The sequence below is a fragment of the Symphalangus syndactylus genome, chromosome 23 (assembly GCF_028878055.3).
Source record: "Symphalangus syndactylus isolate Jambi chromosome 23, NHGRI_mSymSyn1-v2.1_pri, whole genome shotgun sequence".
Taxonomy (NCBI): Eukaryota; Metazoa; Chordata; class Mammalia; order Primates; family Hylobatidae; genus Symphalangus; species Symphalangus syndactylus.
In genome coordinates this window covers 42,057,801-42,073,266 of record NC_072445.2, presented here as the reverse complement: position 1 = coordinate 42,073,266, position 15,466 = coordinate 42,057,801, and the positions used below count along the sequence as shown (strand labels likewise).

The window sequence follows — 15,466 nt, the reverse complement described above, 5'->3', positions numbered from 1 at the left end:
CATATGTAGGTTTTTAATTTTGCCCATTTTCCAAATACAAAATCTAAGGAAAGAACTAAGGTAAGAACAAAAATGTTAACTACTTTTCCTAACACCACACAGCATAAAGGTGGCTGAGGGAGAATTCAAGCTCATCAGTAACAGAGTGAAAAGGAGGAATGGAGAAGAGGAGAATGAGAGAGAAAAAAGAGAAGATAAAGGGAGAAGATCCAGGGAGAGAAGAGGGGAAGGAAAGAGAGAGAAACATGGGAGACAGATAGTGAAATAAATCAAGATAAAAGGTCACAGAGAAATAAGAGAACAAAAGAAATAAAGAGTTATAAAACTAATAGGCAGTGATTAGAACTATGTAATAAATCTGGTAAATGTATACTCTTTGAGAGCACAGATGAAACACATCTAGTATTTAGCAAAGTGATTTTCACTAGCAGGTGCTTACATGTATTTTATATAATATTTATAATGAACAATTTTAATCAGAGACAAAATATGAGGAAGATGTAAAAGAGGAAGAGAGAGAGTGAATGATGAATATCAAAGATTAAAGCACTTCACTAAATCTTGTATTTTTTCCCAAAATACAGCTGGTGAAAATCTTATCCTTGAGTAGAAAGGAATCAAACAAGTCATATACCACCCGTCTTCCTGTCTGTACTGGAACCATCACAGGCTTTTGAGAAACTACTTTTGAACCATTCCCCAGAGAGGCATTTGCCCCAGTAGCTATGATTATAATTTGCAATGACAGCCACAGTGATTTCATCCTTCTGGGCTTCTCTAACAAGCCACATTTGGAGAAGATACTTTTTTGGATCATTTTTATTTTTTATTTTTTGACTCTTGCAGGAAATATGGTCATAGTTCTTGTGTCCTTGAAGGATCCAAAACTCCACATCCCTATGTATTTCTTTCTTTCCAACCTGTCCTTGGTAGACCTCTGTTTCACCAGCAGCTGTGTTCCACAAATGTTGATTAACTTCTGGGGCCCAGAAAAGACCATCAGCTACATTGGCTGTGCCATTCAACTCTATGTTTTTTTGTGGCCTGGGGCCACAGAATGTGTCCTTCTTGTTGTCATGGCTGTGGATCGTTATGTAGCAGTGTGTCATCCACTGCAATATACCATGATCATGCACCCAAAACTTTGTCTGCAGCTGGCTATCTTGGCATGGGGGACTGGCTTGGCCCAGTCTCTGATCCAGTCCCCTGCCACCCTCCAGTTACCCTTCTGCTCCCAGCGGATGGTGGATGATGTTGTTTGTGAAGTCCCAGCTCTGATTCAGCTCTCCAGTACTGATACTACCTACAATGAAATTCAGATGTCTACAGCCAGTGTTATCCTCCTGGTAGTGCCCTTGATCATTATCCTTTCCTCTTATGGTGCTATTTCTAAGGCTGTACTGAGAATTAAGTCAACTGCAGGACAGAAGAAAGCATTTGGCACCTGCATCTCTCATCTTCTTGTGGTTTCTCTCTTTTATGGCACTGTCACAGGTGTCTACCTTCGACCAAAAAATCACTGTGCTCATGAATGGGGCAAATTTCTCACTCTTTTCTACACTGTAGTAACCCCAACTCTTAATACCCTCATCTACACTCTAAGGAACAAGGAGGTAAAGAGAGCGCTAATAAGATTGGGGAGGAGGACCTGGGATTCCCAGAATAACTAACAAGGTTAACATATGTTTACCTATTGCTTAACCTGAGAATAGAGAACAACCTCATCACAAAAAGCTGGAGATACACCTCCTAAGCCAAAAGTAGGAGAGAAAGAGCTGCATTCTGTTCAGGTTGAGATTTCAGTTCCCTTCATCAATCAATTGGGCCCTTAAATTCTTCATATTGTGGATTTAGACATGGTATGGTATAAAAATTAATATATTTAATAGCTATTGTCTTGAAAAAGACACAATGCAATTGAATGGGGGAGGAGGAGAAGACACAAGAAACACATTACTTGCAAAATAAAATACCAAGTAGTACGTTTCATGCCTTTCTATTTCGTTCTTTTTTTTGTTCTATTTTCCTACAAGCTTCACCAGTGCTTTCAGTCCCAACAAGATTTCTAAAGTTTTGAGACAGAAACTTCTTGATTAACTTATATGTACCCCTATACTGTAATCTGGCAGGTCTTGGTTTTAATTGCTTCTGTCTCTCTGTCTCAGCATGACCACTGTTGATGTGTAATGTGACTTTCACTATCCAATGCAAAGTGTTTGCCATGCCAAAGTCCACATTTACTGCTCTCTGGTGCTGATACTATGATAAGAGTGTGTGTGCAAGTTTCTCAGTTTGAGCCTCAATATTCTGGGCCCCCAGTTATAGGAATAGACTTCTGTGTTTTTCTTCATTCTGAGGCCTTATTGTAACAAATGGCTTTTTATCAGACCCAATTATTCTTTCATTTTATAGATATTTCTGGCTTTCCTATTGTATACCTATTATGTTTTAGATGGTAGTTATATAATAGTAGATAAAACATATATAATAATCAACATTGTGGAACTTATAACAATATCATCTCTTACTCTTAGACTCTTTCACAATATTGATATAATATTAGATTTCCCTCATTACAGAACCCATTTGTTTATTGCTTTACTCTTAGCTATTATTTCTCTTCTCCATTTACAACCGAACTTTTTCAATTTTGGAAGGAACATTAGGTTCAGCCACTGTGTTGCTTCAGATTGCAGCTAACAACACTGGTCTAGCAAGTGCTTCCCCCTCAGTTCACTCCTGTTCAGAGACAGTGACAATGTGATAGAAAATAAAAACCCATTTTCTGAGGAGAAATTCAAGCAGGCTGCAGAAATTTGCATAAGTAAGGAGGAGCCAAATATTAATCACCAAGACAATGGGGAAAATGTCTCCAGGGCATGTCAGAGGTCTTCACAGCAGCCCCTCCCATCACAGGCCCAGAGGCCTAGGAGGGAGAAACGGTTTCCTGGGCCAAGCCCAGGACCCACCTGCTCTATGCAGCCTTGGGACATGGTGCCCTGTGTCTTAAGTGCTTCAGCTCCATCCTTAGCTAAAAGACCCAACATACAGACTGCTTCAGACAGTGCAAGCCCCAAGCATTGGCAGCTTCCACGTGGTGTTGGTCTTGTGGGTGTGCAGAAGACAAGAATTGAGCTTTGAGAACCTCCGCCTAGATTTCAGAGGATGTATTGACGTGCCTGGATGTCCAGGAAGAAGTTTGCTGAGTTGGCAAGAGCCCTCATGGAGAATCTCTGCTAGGGCAGTGCAGAAGAAAAATGTGGTGTTGGAGCCCTTACACAGAGTACCCACTGGGGCACTGCCTGGTGGAGCTGTGAGAAGAGGGTCACCATCCTCCAGACTCCAGAATGGTAGACCCACTGACAGCTTGCACTGTGTGCCTGGAAAAGCTGAAGACACTCAACGCCAGCCTGTGAAAGCAGCCAGGAGGGGAGCAAAGCCACAGGGATGGAGTTGCCCAAGGCCATGGGAGCCCACCTCTTGCATCAGCTTGACCTAGATTTGAGACATGGAGTCAAAAGAGATCATTTATGAGCTTTAAGAATTGACTGCCCTGCTGGATTTCGGACATGCGTGGGGCCTGCAACATCTTTGTTTTGGCCAATTTCTCCCATCTGGAATGGGTGTATTTACCCAATGCTGTACTCATTGTATCTAGGAAGTAACTTACTTGCTTTTGATTTTACAGGCTTATAAACAGAAGGGACTTGCCTTGTCTCAGATGAGACTTTGGACTTGGACTTTGAGTTAATGCTGGAATTAGTTAAGGCTTTGAGGGACTTGTTGGAAGGGCATAATTGTGTTTTGAAATGTAAGGACATGAGATTTGGGAGGGGCCAGGGACAGAATGATAGGGTTTGGCCTTGTCTCCACCTAAATCTAATCTTGAATTGTAGTTCCCATAATCCCCATGTGTCTTGGTAGGGACCCAGTGAGAGGTTGAATCATAGGAGTGATTACCCCCCATGCTGCTGTTCTCATGATAGTGGGTGAGTTCTCACAAGATTTGATGGTTTTATAAGGAGTTTTTCCCCTTTTGCTCTTTTTCTCTCTTCTGCTGCCATCTGAAGAAGGACATGGTTGCTTCCCTTTCTGTCCTAATTGTAAGTTTCCTGAAGCCTCCCCAGCCTTGCAGAACTGTGAGTCAATTAAACTTCTTTCCTTTATAAATTACCCGGTCTCAGGTATGTCTTTATTAGCAGCATGAGAATGGACTAATATACCTTCCCTCATGTTAACTGCCCTCTTGGATCAGAGGTTGTAGAGATAATTTATCTTGTTCCCAACATAATTTTTCACTTGGGGGATGGTTTTGAGGTTAGTGGTCTGAGTTCACACTCACCAAAATCTGAGCTTAGTCTAGCATTAAGGTCTGCTTTGGCATTCTCTTTTAATTTCATTTTAGCTATTACAGATTACAATAAGCAATGGATTATATACTTTTAAAAATTAGTTTGCATTTCTTTATGGATCTTGTGAACCAACTCTCTGGGGGTTAGATTTGTATCTAAATTATAGAAAATGTGAATGATCCTGGGAAGACAGGAGGCTTTTCTCTCCAAAAATTTGCAGAGTTGGGTCTGTAGTTAAGATCAAGAGCAGTTGACAGAATTGGTAGCAGCACAAGAGATCATGAGCCACCTAAGGTGACCTAGCTGAGTTGTTTCTGGAGATCTAATTTTTTTTTAGATGGAATGTCACTCTGTCAATCAGGCTGGAGTGCAGTGATGCCATCTCAGCTCACTGTAACCTCTGCTGCCTGGGTTCAAGCAATTCTCCTGCCTCAGCCTCCTGAGTAGCTGGGATTAGAGGTGCCTGCCACTGCACCTGGCTAATTTTTGTAGTTTTAATAGAGAAAGGATTTCACCATCTTGGCCAGGCTGGTCTTGAACTCCTGACCTCGTGATCTACCTGCCTCAGCCTCCCAAAGTGCTGGGATTACAGGCATGAGCCCACGCCCAGCCTCTAATTTCTTTTTTTTAAATTTAATTTAATTTTAAGTTCCAGGATGCATTTGCAGGACGTGCAGGTTTGTTATATAGGTAAATGTATGTCATGGTGGTTTGCTGCACCTATTAACCCACCACCTAGGTATTAAGCCCCACATGCATTAGCTATTTATCCTGATGCTCTTCCCACATACCCCTGACAGGTCCCAGTGTGTGTGGTTCCCCTCCCTGTGTCCATGTGTTTTCATTGTTCAGCTCCCACTTATAAGTGAGAACATGCAGTGTTTGGTCTTCTGTTTGTGTGTTAGTTTGCTGAGAATGATGGCTTCCAGCTCCATCCATGTCCCTACAAAGGACATGATCTTGTTCCTTTTCATGGCTGCATAGTATTCCGTGGTGTATATGTACCACATTTTCTTTATCCAGTCTATCATTGATAGGCATTGGGGTTGATTCTGTGCCTTTGCTATTGTGAATAGTGCTGCAAAGTACATATGTGTGCATGTATCTTTATAATAGAATTATTTATATTCCTTTGGGTATAAACCCAGTAATGGGATTGCTGGGTCAAATGGTATTTCTGGTTCTAGGTCTTTGAGGAATTGCCACACTGTCTTCCACAATGGTTGAACTCAGGCATCCCATAAAATGGGAGAAAATTTTTGCAATCTATCCATCTGACAAAGGTCTAATATCCAGAATCTATAAGGAGCATCACTGATTATTAGAGAAATGCAAATCAAAACCACAATGAGATAACATCTCCCACCAGTCAAAATGGCCATTATTAAAAAGTCAAGAAACAATAGATGCTAGCAAGGCTTTGGAGGAATAGGAAACAGCTTTTACACTCTTGGTAAGATCTGATTTCTTAATTAACTTAGATACTAATTTATTAACAGACAGGAAACTAATTTCTAATTTCTTATCAGATACATACTGGCTTCTCAGCCAGGCTACTGACCTTTACCCCTTACATACACATCTTAACTTCTGTATGAACATGGATGTGGCTGCATTGGGTAAGGGAAGGGAGAGGTGGTGGGCAGCAGAAGGGTGGCCTCTTTGAGGAAGATGTGGGTAAGGGTAGCAGGATTCTACTTAGGGGTAGACAGAGCAGTAAACCTTCTGTGGATCAGAGACCTGGGTTTTGATTCTATGCTTGTACTGTCAGAGTATGCATATTCCATGTAGATTGTAGCCTGTGGCAGAGAGAAGAAAGTAGCCATCCTTTGATGCCTTCTCATCAGCTTCAAGATAATATGCCATTCATTCAAAATATATTTATTGATCTCTTAGTGTATGCAAGAAAATATGTGGAAGGCAGTGGTGACTTAGAGACACTAAGAAACTGTTTTGACTATAGGGTGGCAATCGGGGGAACAGTATTATTAACTGAGCCTAGAGAGGTTGGTGTGGTCTTGTGGGTTGTATTTGGACTTTAACAGTAACAGAGGAGCACTGCAGCTATTTAAGCAGGAGAGACTCTCTTGTCTTTTTCTGAGATTCTCTCCCTATGTCTCTAAATCTGTTTCTCTACAGAGAAACAGATTTTATACATATGCTCGTTATCCATACAGCCTTTATCTATAAGCTCTTCATCTGTTTCTCTTTGTTTCTCTGCTTCTCTGTCTCTTTTTGTCTCTCTACTGCTTTGTTTCTCTCCATTACTATTATTGTAGCAGTATCTATATATCTCTCTGGGTCTCTTTCCAGCACTAGACCTCCCTGTGCCTTTAAGGAAATAAGGGAGCATAGGGCATTGGACCTGAAGCAGTATCTTTTGTTTCTTACCCTCTTTTCTTACCCTCTACTAGATCTTGCTGTCTGCCCTTGTCTCTGCATATTAGTGAGCGTCCTCTCCTGACTCAACAAAGAAAGTAAGAGAAAGAAGTGTATAGAACTGAAAATGCCTTGACATATTATTTTTCTCAAACGTGTCCAGATTTTTCCAAAAAGATTGAGCTTTAGAATTTATGTGATATCTAACCAAAGTGAACAAGTTCTGTGTCCCCAAAAACTCAGGATCCACCTCTATGAGAAGGAGGAGCTCAGATAATCCATAATATTCCAATCTTACCACTATTAAAACAGTTCTATTTAGCATCCAATACTAGGTTCATAATTCTGAACATCAGAATCTCAGAAGGTTTTCTGCACTCATAAATATTTTACTGTTTTTAAGAGGGCTCAATGTATTGGTTTTTGATACTTCAAAAATGATTGTGTACATGTGGTACATGTATCAGGGTCCTTTGGTTGTAAAAAACAGAAACTACCTCTGGCCATCTTAAGAAAAATAAATTTTGGTTCAACCATTGTGGAAGTTGGTGTGGCAATTCCTCAGGGATCTAGAACTAGAAATACGGTTTGACCCAGCCATCACATTACTGGGTATATACCCAAAGGATTACAAAACATGCTGTTATAAAGAGACATGCACACATATGTTTATTGTGGCACTATTCACAATAGCAAAGACTTGGAACCAACTCAAATGTCCAACAATGATAGACTGCATTAAGAAAATGTGGCACATATACACCATGGAATACTATGCAGCCATAAAAAATGATGAGTTCATGTCCTTTGTAGGGACATGGATGAAGCTGGAAACCATCATTCTCAGCAAACTATCGCAAGGACAAAAAACCAAACACCACATGTTCTCACTCATAGGTGGGAAATGAACAGTGAGAACACATGGACACAGGAAGGGGAACATCACACACTGGGGCCTGTTGTGAGGTGGGGGGAGTGGGGAGGGATAGCATGAGGAGATATACCTAATGCTAAATGATGAATTACTGGGTGCAGCACACCAACATGGCACATGTATACATATGTAACAAACCTGCACGTTGTGCACATGTACCCTAAAACTTAAAGTATAATAATAATTTTTTAAAAAAGAAAAATCAATTGGAGAAGATAAAATTTTATAATTAAAAAAAAGAAAAAGAAATTTTGGAAAGATACAGTGAGTACCCTACCAAATGAAAGAACAGTAGGACCATCAGGTTACTGGAGTAAAAGGAATCAGGGTAGGCCTGGGGAATTCAGTGATTCGAAGTAACAGGTAACCCCATTTGGACAATACCATCTGTTGAAGATTCAAAGCGAATGGGAATAGCCATTCTCATGAATGTTCACAAATAGAGAAGAACAAGGGATGGCAACTTCTGTTATAGCAACTCATTATTAACTACATGTTTGATTATAGTATTCTGTTCCTCTCTCTGCCAAGGAATAGAAGTTTTTGCATTTTGCTTGAGAATTGGGAAACATGAAGAACAGTGACTGAGTAAGGGGCTGGGTGTTATTTATAGCATGATTATAAATCTTTTACATTTGAAGGCTTTTCAAGTTCCCCTTTGATTCCTTGAGTTGTTACATTTGAAATTCAAGGTGGTCAGTTGATTATGAGACCCTTCATTCTCCTTCTTCTACAATTGAGATCTGACCAAACACAAAAAGGGATAGGTTGCCAAAGGGAGGGCTTTGTTTAACTTTTTTGGAGTATTAGAACCTATGGGTCTAAAAAAATGTTTACATTAAGAAAATATTGACCATGAAGGAGAGCATGTAAACTCTGTAAAACAATGAAAACAAACAAGACAGAAGTTTCCAGCTTCCCCATTGCTTTCTACCTTTGTCCTCTTTTCTTATTCTTTCTTATTCTTTTATTCTTTTTTCCTTCTTTCTTTCTTTCCTCCCTTCCTCTCTCTTTTCCTTTCTTTCTTCCTCTCTCTCTCACCACCCCGTGAACCTTGACTAACTAACAAACCTCAAGGCTTGCAAAAATCATTCTCAAAAAATACTATTCTGATGATTATTGACATGAAAGGGGCATGAAGGCAGGTATAAGCCCCCAACTGAGATTTTAAAATAGAAAGCTGTTGCCTTAGCCAAAACAAGGTAACGAGGATGTGTACTCCACTTCCTCTATCCTATAAAAACTCTGATCCAAATTCAGTAAGGAGGCCCCAATGTCCATCAGCTGAATAAAGTCTTTAGCCTTTGAGTCACATCATTTTCATTTGACAGTCTTTATTATCAGTGATTCCCGAATAGCACATGTGTAAAAATACATCTATCCTCCCAGATTTTGGGATTACTGGATGTGGCCTTGGATGAACAAAGTCCCAGTGGCCAATCTTCCCTGGTGAAAGTCAGCCTTGTACATCTAACTTAATGTGTGCTATGAAATGAAAATGTTTTGGAAGCACTGCCTGTTCTCCCCTATCGCCACGCACACTGCTGGTCTCTCTTGGTTGCCAGGCACTGGTTTAGGTTCTGAGCAGAATACTCCACAGTGTTCTCTACGGTGTGTTGTAGAATAGGAGGGTCCTGGCAACCTGAGGCAGAGCTGATGCTACAGAGTACCTGCTTACTGCTATAAAGTTTTACTTTATACGAATTCTGGAGAAGCTGAGTGAGGCCATGTCTGTTACCAGGAGACATGAGACTCACAGCAGATCTCTCTGGCTTAACATGGGAGATGGTGGTAAGTGCAGCTATATCTGAATTTTTTTAATAGTTAAAAGATGACTTTATCCAAATAGGGATTAATGTATTTTCCATAAGAAGTTCTGTTCTAGGTAGAAAAAAATGTGAAGGTTTTGGTTAGGTTAAACTGATTTTAAAAGTATAGGAAGAGTTGGGGTGGAGCCAAGATGGCGGAATAGGAACAGCTCTGGTCTCCAGCTCCCAGCCCCAGCGACACAGAAGACGGGTGATTTCTGCATTTCTGCTTGAGGTACCGGTTTCATCTCACTAGGGAGTGCCTAACAGTGGGTGCAGGACAGTCGGTGAAGCGCACTGTGCGCGAGCCGAAGCAGGGCGAGGCATTGCCTCACTCGGGAAGCGCAAGGGGTCAGGGAGTTCCCTTTCCTAGTCAAAGAAAGGGGAAACAGACGGCACCTGGAATATCGGGTCAGTCCCGTCCTAATACTGCGCTTTTCCAACTGGCCTGGAAAACGGCACACTAGGAGATTGTGTCCCGCACCTGGCTCGGAGGGTCCTATGCCCACAGAGTCTTGCTGATTGCTAGCACAGCAGCCTGAGATCACGCTGCAAGGCGGCAACGAGGCTGGGGGAGGGGCGCCCGCCATTGCCCAGGCTTGCTTAGGTAAACAAAGCAGCCAGGAAGCTCGAACTGGGTGGAGCCCACCACAGCTCAAGGAGGCCTGCCTGCCTCTGTAGGCTCCACCTCTGGGGGCAGGACACAGACAAACAAAAACCCAGCAAGAACCTCCACAGACTTAAATGTCCCTGTCTGACTGACAGCTTTGAAGAGAGTAGTGGTTCTCCCAGCACGCAGCTGGAGATCTGAGAACGGACAGACTGCCTCCTAAAGTGGGTCCCTCACCCCTGAGCAGCCTAACTGGGAGGCACCCCCCCAGTAGGGACAGACTGACACCTCATTCAACCGGGTACTCCTCTGAGACAAAACTTTCAGAGGAACTATCAGACAGCTGAATTTGTGGTCTCACGAAAATCCGCTGTTCTGCAGCCACCACTGCTGACACCCAGCCAAACAGGGTCTGGAGTGGACCTCTAGTAAACTCCAACAGACCTGCAGCTGAGGGTCCTGTCTGGTAGAAGGAAAACTAACAAACAGAAAGGACATCCACACCAAAAATCCATCTGTACATCACCATCATCAAAGACAAAAAGTAGATAAAACCACAAAGATGGGGAAAAAACAGACCAAAAAAACTGGAAACTCTAAAAAACAGAGCACCTCTCCTCCTCCAAAGGAACGCAGTTCCTCACCAGCAACGGAACAAAGCTGGATGGAGGATGACTTTGATGAGTTGAGAGAAGAAGGCTTCAGACGATCAAACTACTCTGAGCTACGAGAAGAAATTCAAAACAATAGCAAAGAAGTTAAAAACTTTGAAAAAAAATTAGAAGAATGGATAACTAGAATAACCAATGGAGAGAAGGGCTTCAAGGAGCTGATGGAGCTGAAAGCCAAGTTACGAGAACTACGCGAAGATTGCAGAAGCCTCAGTAGCAGATGCGATCAACTGGAAGAAAGGGTATCGCTGATGGAAGATGAAATGAATGAAATGAAGAGAGAAGGGAAGTTTAGAGAAAAAAGAATAAAAAGAAATGAACAAAGCCTCCAAGAAATTTGGGACTATGTGAAAAGACCAAACCTACGTCTGATTGGTGTACCTGAAAATGATGGGGAGAATGGAACCAAGTTGGAAAACACTCTGCAAGACATTATCCAGGAGAACTTCCCCAATCTAGCAAGGCAGGCCAGCATTCAGATTCAGGAAATACAGAGAACGCCACAAAGATACTCCTCGAGAAGGGCAACTCCAAGACACATAATTGTCAGATTCACCAAAGTTGAAATGAAGGAAAAAATGTTAAGGGCAGCCAGAGAGAAAGGTCGGGTTACCCACAAAGGGAAGCCCATCAGACTAACAGCTGATCTCTCGGCAGAAACTCTACAAGCCAGAAGAGAGTGGGGGCCGATATTCAACATTCTTAAAGAAAAGAATTTTCAACCCAGAATTTCCTATCCCGCCAAACTAAGCTTCATAAGTGAAGGAGAAATAAAATACTTTACAGACAAGCAAACGCTGAGTGATTTTGTCACCACCAGGCCTGCCCTAAAAGAGCTCCTGAAGGAAGCACTAAACATGGAAAGGAACAACCGGTACCAGCCACTGCAAAAACATGCCAAACTGTAAAGACCATCAAGGCTAGGAAGAAACTATAGCATCTAATGAGCAAAATAACCAACTAACATCATAATGACAGGATCAGATTCACACATAACAATATTAACGTTAAATGTAAATGGGCTAAATGCTCCAATCAAAAGACACAGACTGGCAAACTGGATAAGGAGTCAGGACCCATCAGTGTGCTCTATTCAGGAAACCCATCTCACGTGCAGAGACACACATAGACTCAAAATAAAGGGATGGAGGAAGATCTATCAAGCAACTGGAAAACAAAAAAAGGCAGGGGTTGCAATCCTAGTCTCTGATAAAATAGACTTTAAACCAACAAAGATCAAAAGAGACAAAGAAGGCCATTACATAATGGTAAAGGGATCAATTCAACAAGAAGAGCTAACTATCCTAAATATATATGCACCCAACACAGGAGCACCCAGATTCATAAAGCAAGTCCTCAGTGACCTACAAAGGGACTTAAACTCCCATACAATAATAATGGGAGATTTTAACACCCCACTGTCAGCATTAGACAGATCAACGAGACAGAAAGTTAACAAGGATATCCAGGAATTGAACTCAGCTCTACATAAAGTGGACCTAATAGACATCTACAGAACTCTCCACCCCAAGTCAACAGAATATACATTTTTTTCAGCACCACACCACACCTATTCCAAAATTGACCACATAGTTGGAAGTAAAGCTCTCCTCAGCAAATGTAAAAGAACAGAAATTATAACAAACTGTCTCTCAGACCACAGTGCAATCAAACTAGAACTCAGGATTAAGAAACTCACTCAAAACCGCTCAACTACATGGAAACTGAACAACCTGCTCCTGAATGACTATTGGGTACATAATGAAATGAAGACAGAAATAAAGATGTTCTTTGAAACCAACGAGAACAAAGACACAACATACCAGAATCTCTGGGACACGTTCAAAGCAGTGTGTAGAGGGAAATTTATAGCACTAAATGCCCACAAGAGAAAGCAGGAAAGATCCAAAATTGACACCCTAACATCACAATTAAAAGAACTAGAAAAGCAAGAGCAAACACATTCAGAAGCTAGCAGAAGGCTAGAAATAACTAAAATCAGAGCAGAACTGAAGGAAATAGAGACACAAAAAACCCTTCAAAAAATTAATGAATCCAGGAGCTGGTTTTTTGAAAAGATCAACAAAATTGATGGACCACTAGCAAGACTAATAAAGAAGAAAAGAGAGAAGAATCAAATAGATGCAATAAAAAACGAAAAAGGGGATATCACCACCGATCCCACAGAAATACAATCTACCATCAGAGAATACTACAAACACCTCTATGCAAATAAACTAGAAAATCTAGAAGAAATGGATAAATTCCTCAACAAATACACCCTCCCAAGACTAAACCAGGAAGAAGTTGAATCTCTGAATAGACCAATAACAGGTTCTGAAATTGTGGCAATAATCAATAGCTTACCAACCAAAAAGAGTCCAGGACCTGATGGATTCACAGCTGAATTCTACCAGAGGTACAAGGAGGAACTGGTACCATTCCTTCTGAAACTATTCCAATCGATAGAAAAAGAGGGAATCCTCCCTAACACATTTTACGAAGCCAGCATCGTCCTGATACCAAAACCTGGCAGAGACATAACCAAAAAAGAGAATTTCAGACCAATATCCTTGATGAACATTGATGCAAAAATCCTCAATAAAATACTGGCAAACCGAATCCAGCAGCACATCAAAAAGCTTATCCACCATGATCCAGTGGGCTTCATCCCTGGGATGCAAGGCTGGTTCAACATACGCAAATCAATAAATGTAATCCAGCATATAAACAGAACCAAAGACAAAAACCACATGATTATCTCAATAGATGCAGAAAAGGCCTTTGACAAAATTCAACAACCCTTCATGCTAAAAACTCTCAATAAATTACTCAAAATAATAAGAGCTATCTATGACAAACCCACAGCCAATATCATACTGAATGGGCAAAAACTGGAAGCATTCCCTCTGAAAACTGGCACAAGGCAGGGATGCCCTCTCTCACCTCTCCTATTCAACATAGTGCTGGAAGTTCTGTCCAGAGCAATCAGGCAGGAGAAGGAAATAAAGGGTATTCAATTAGGAAAAGAGGAAGTCAAATTGTCCCTGTTTGCAGATGATATGATTGTATATCTAGAAAACCCCATTGTCTCAGCCCAAAATCTCCTTAAGCTGATTAGCAACTTCAGCAAAGTCTCAGGATACAAAATTAATGTACAAAAATCACAAGCATTCTTGTACACCAATAACAGACAAACAGAGAGCCAAATCATGAGTGAACTCCCATTCACAATTGCTTCAAAGAGAATAAAATACCTAGGAATCCAACTTACAAGGGATGTGAAGGACCTCTTCAAGGAGAACTACAAACCACTGCTCAATGAAATAAAAGAGGATACAAACAAATGGAAGAACATTCCATGCTCATGGGTTGGAAGAATCAATATCGTGAAAATGGCCATACTGCCCAAGGTAATTTATAGATTCAATGCCATCCCCATCAAGCTACCAGTGACTTTCTTCACAGAATTGGAAAAAACTACTTTAAAGTTCATATGGAACCAAAAAAGAGCCCGCATCGCCAAGTCAATCCTAAGCCAAAAGAACAAAGCTGGAGGCATCACGCTACCTGACTTTAAACTATACTACAAGGCTACAGTAGCCAAAACAGCATGGTACTGGTACCACAACAGAGACATAGATCAATGGAACAGAACAGAGCCCTCAGAAATGATGCTGCATAGCTACAACTATCTGATCTTTGACAAACCTGACAAAAACAAGAAATGGGGAAAGGATTCCCTATTTAATAAATGGTGCTGGGAAAACTGGCTAGCCATATGTAGGAAGCTGAAACTGGATCCCTTCCTTACACCTTATACAAAAATTAATTCAAGATGGATTAAAGACTTATATGTTAGACCTAAAACCATTAAAATCCTACAAGAAAACCTAGGCAATACCATTCAGGACATAGGCGTGGGCAAGGACTTCATGTCTAAAACACCAAAAGCAATGGCAACAAAAGCCAAAATCGACAAATGGGATCTCATTAAACTAAAGAGCTTCTGCACAGCAAAAGAAACTATCATCAGAGTGAACAGACAACCTACAGAATGGGAGAAAATTTTTGCAACCTACTCATCTGACAAAGGGCTAATATCCAGAATCTACAATGAACTCAAACAAATTTACAAGAAAAAAACAAACAACCCCATCAAAAAGTGGGCAGAGGACATGAACAGACACTTCTCAAAAGAAGACATTTATGCAGCCAAAAAACACATGAAGAAATGCTCATCATCACTGGCCATCAGAGAAATGCAAATCAAAACCACAGTGAGATACCATCTCACACCAGTTAGAATGGCCATCATTAAAAAATCTGGAAACAACAGGTGCTGGAGAGGATGTGGAGAAATAGGAACACTTTTACACTGTTGGTGGGACTGTAAACTAGTTCAACCATTGTGGAAGTCAGTGTGGCGATTCCTCAGGGATCTAGAACTAGAAATACCATTTGACCCAGCCATCCCATTACTGGGTATATATCCAAAGGACTATAAATCATGCTGCTATAAAGACACATGCACACGTATGTTTATTGCGGCACTATTCACAATAGCAAAGAGTTGGAACCAACCCAAATGTCCAACAACGATAGACTGGATTAAGAAAATGTGGCACATATACACCATGGAATACTATGCAGCCATAAAAAATGATGAGTTCATATCCTTTGTAGGGACATGGATGAAACTGGAAAACATC

The 15,466-nt window shown here is 41.0% G+C and overlaps 1 protein-coding gene and 1 long non-coding RNA gene across 2 annotated transcripts in view; both read left to right on the top strand.

The window, feature by feature from the left end:
* Nucleotides 1-725: 725 nt before the first annotated feature.
* LOC129473157 (olfactory receptor 2H2-like) lies at nucleotides 726-1,670 on the top strand. The gene has a single exon (XM_055263400.1). The coding sequence runs from the start codon at nucleotides 726-728 to the stop codon at nucleotides 1,668-1,670; it is 945 nt and encodes a 314-aa protein (XP_055119375.1).
* A 7,675-nt stretch (nucleotides 1,671-9,345) lies between these two features.
* LOC134735794 (uncharacterized) overlaps nucleotides 9,346-15,466 on the top strand; it is a 60,974-nt gene continuing 54,853 nt past the window's right edge. The window contains exon 1 of the long non-coding RNA XR_010119295.1: nucleotides 9,346-9,456. This is a non-coding gene — a long non-coding RNA (uncharacterized lncRNA). The remainder of the gene's footprint in view (nucleotides 9,457-15,466) is intronic.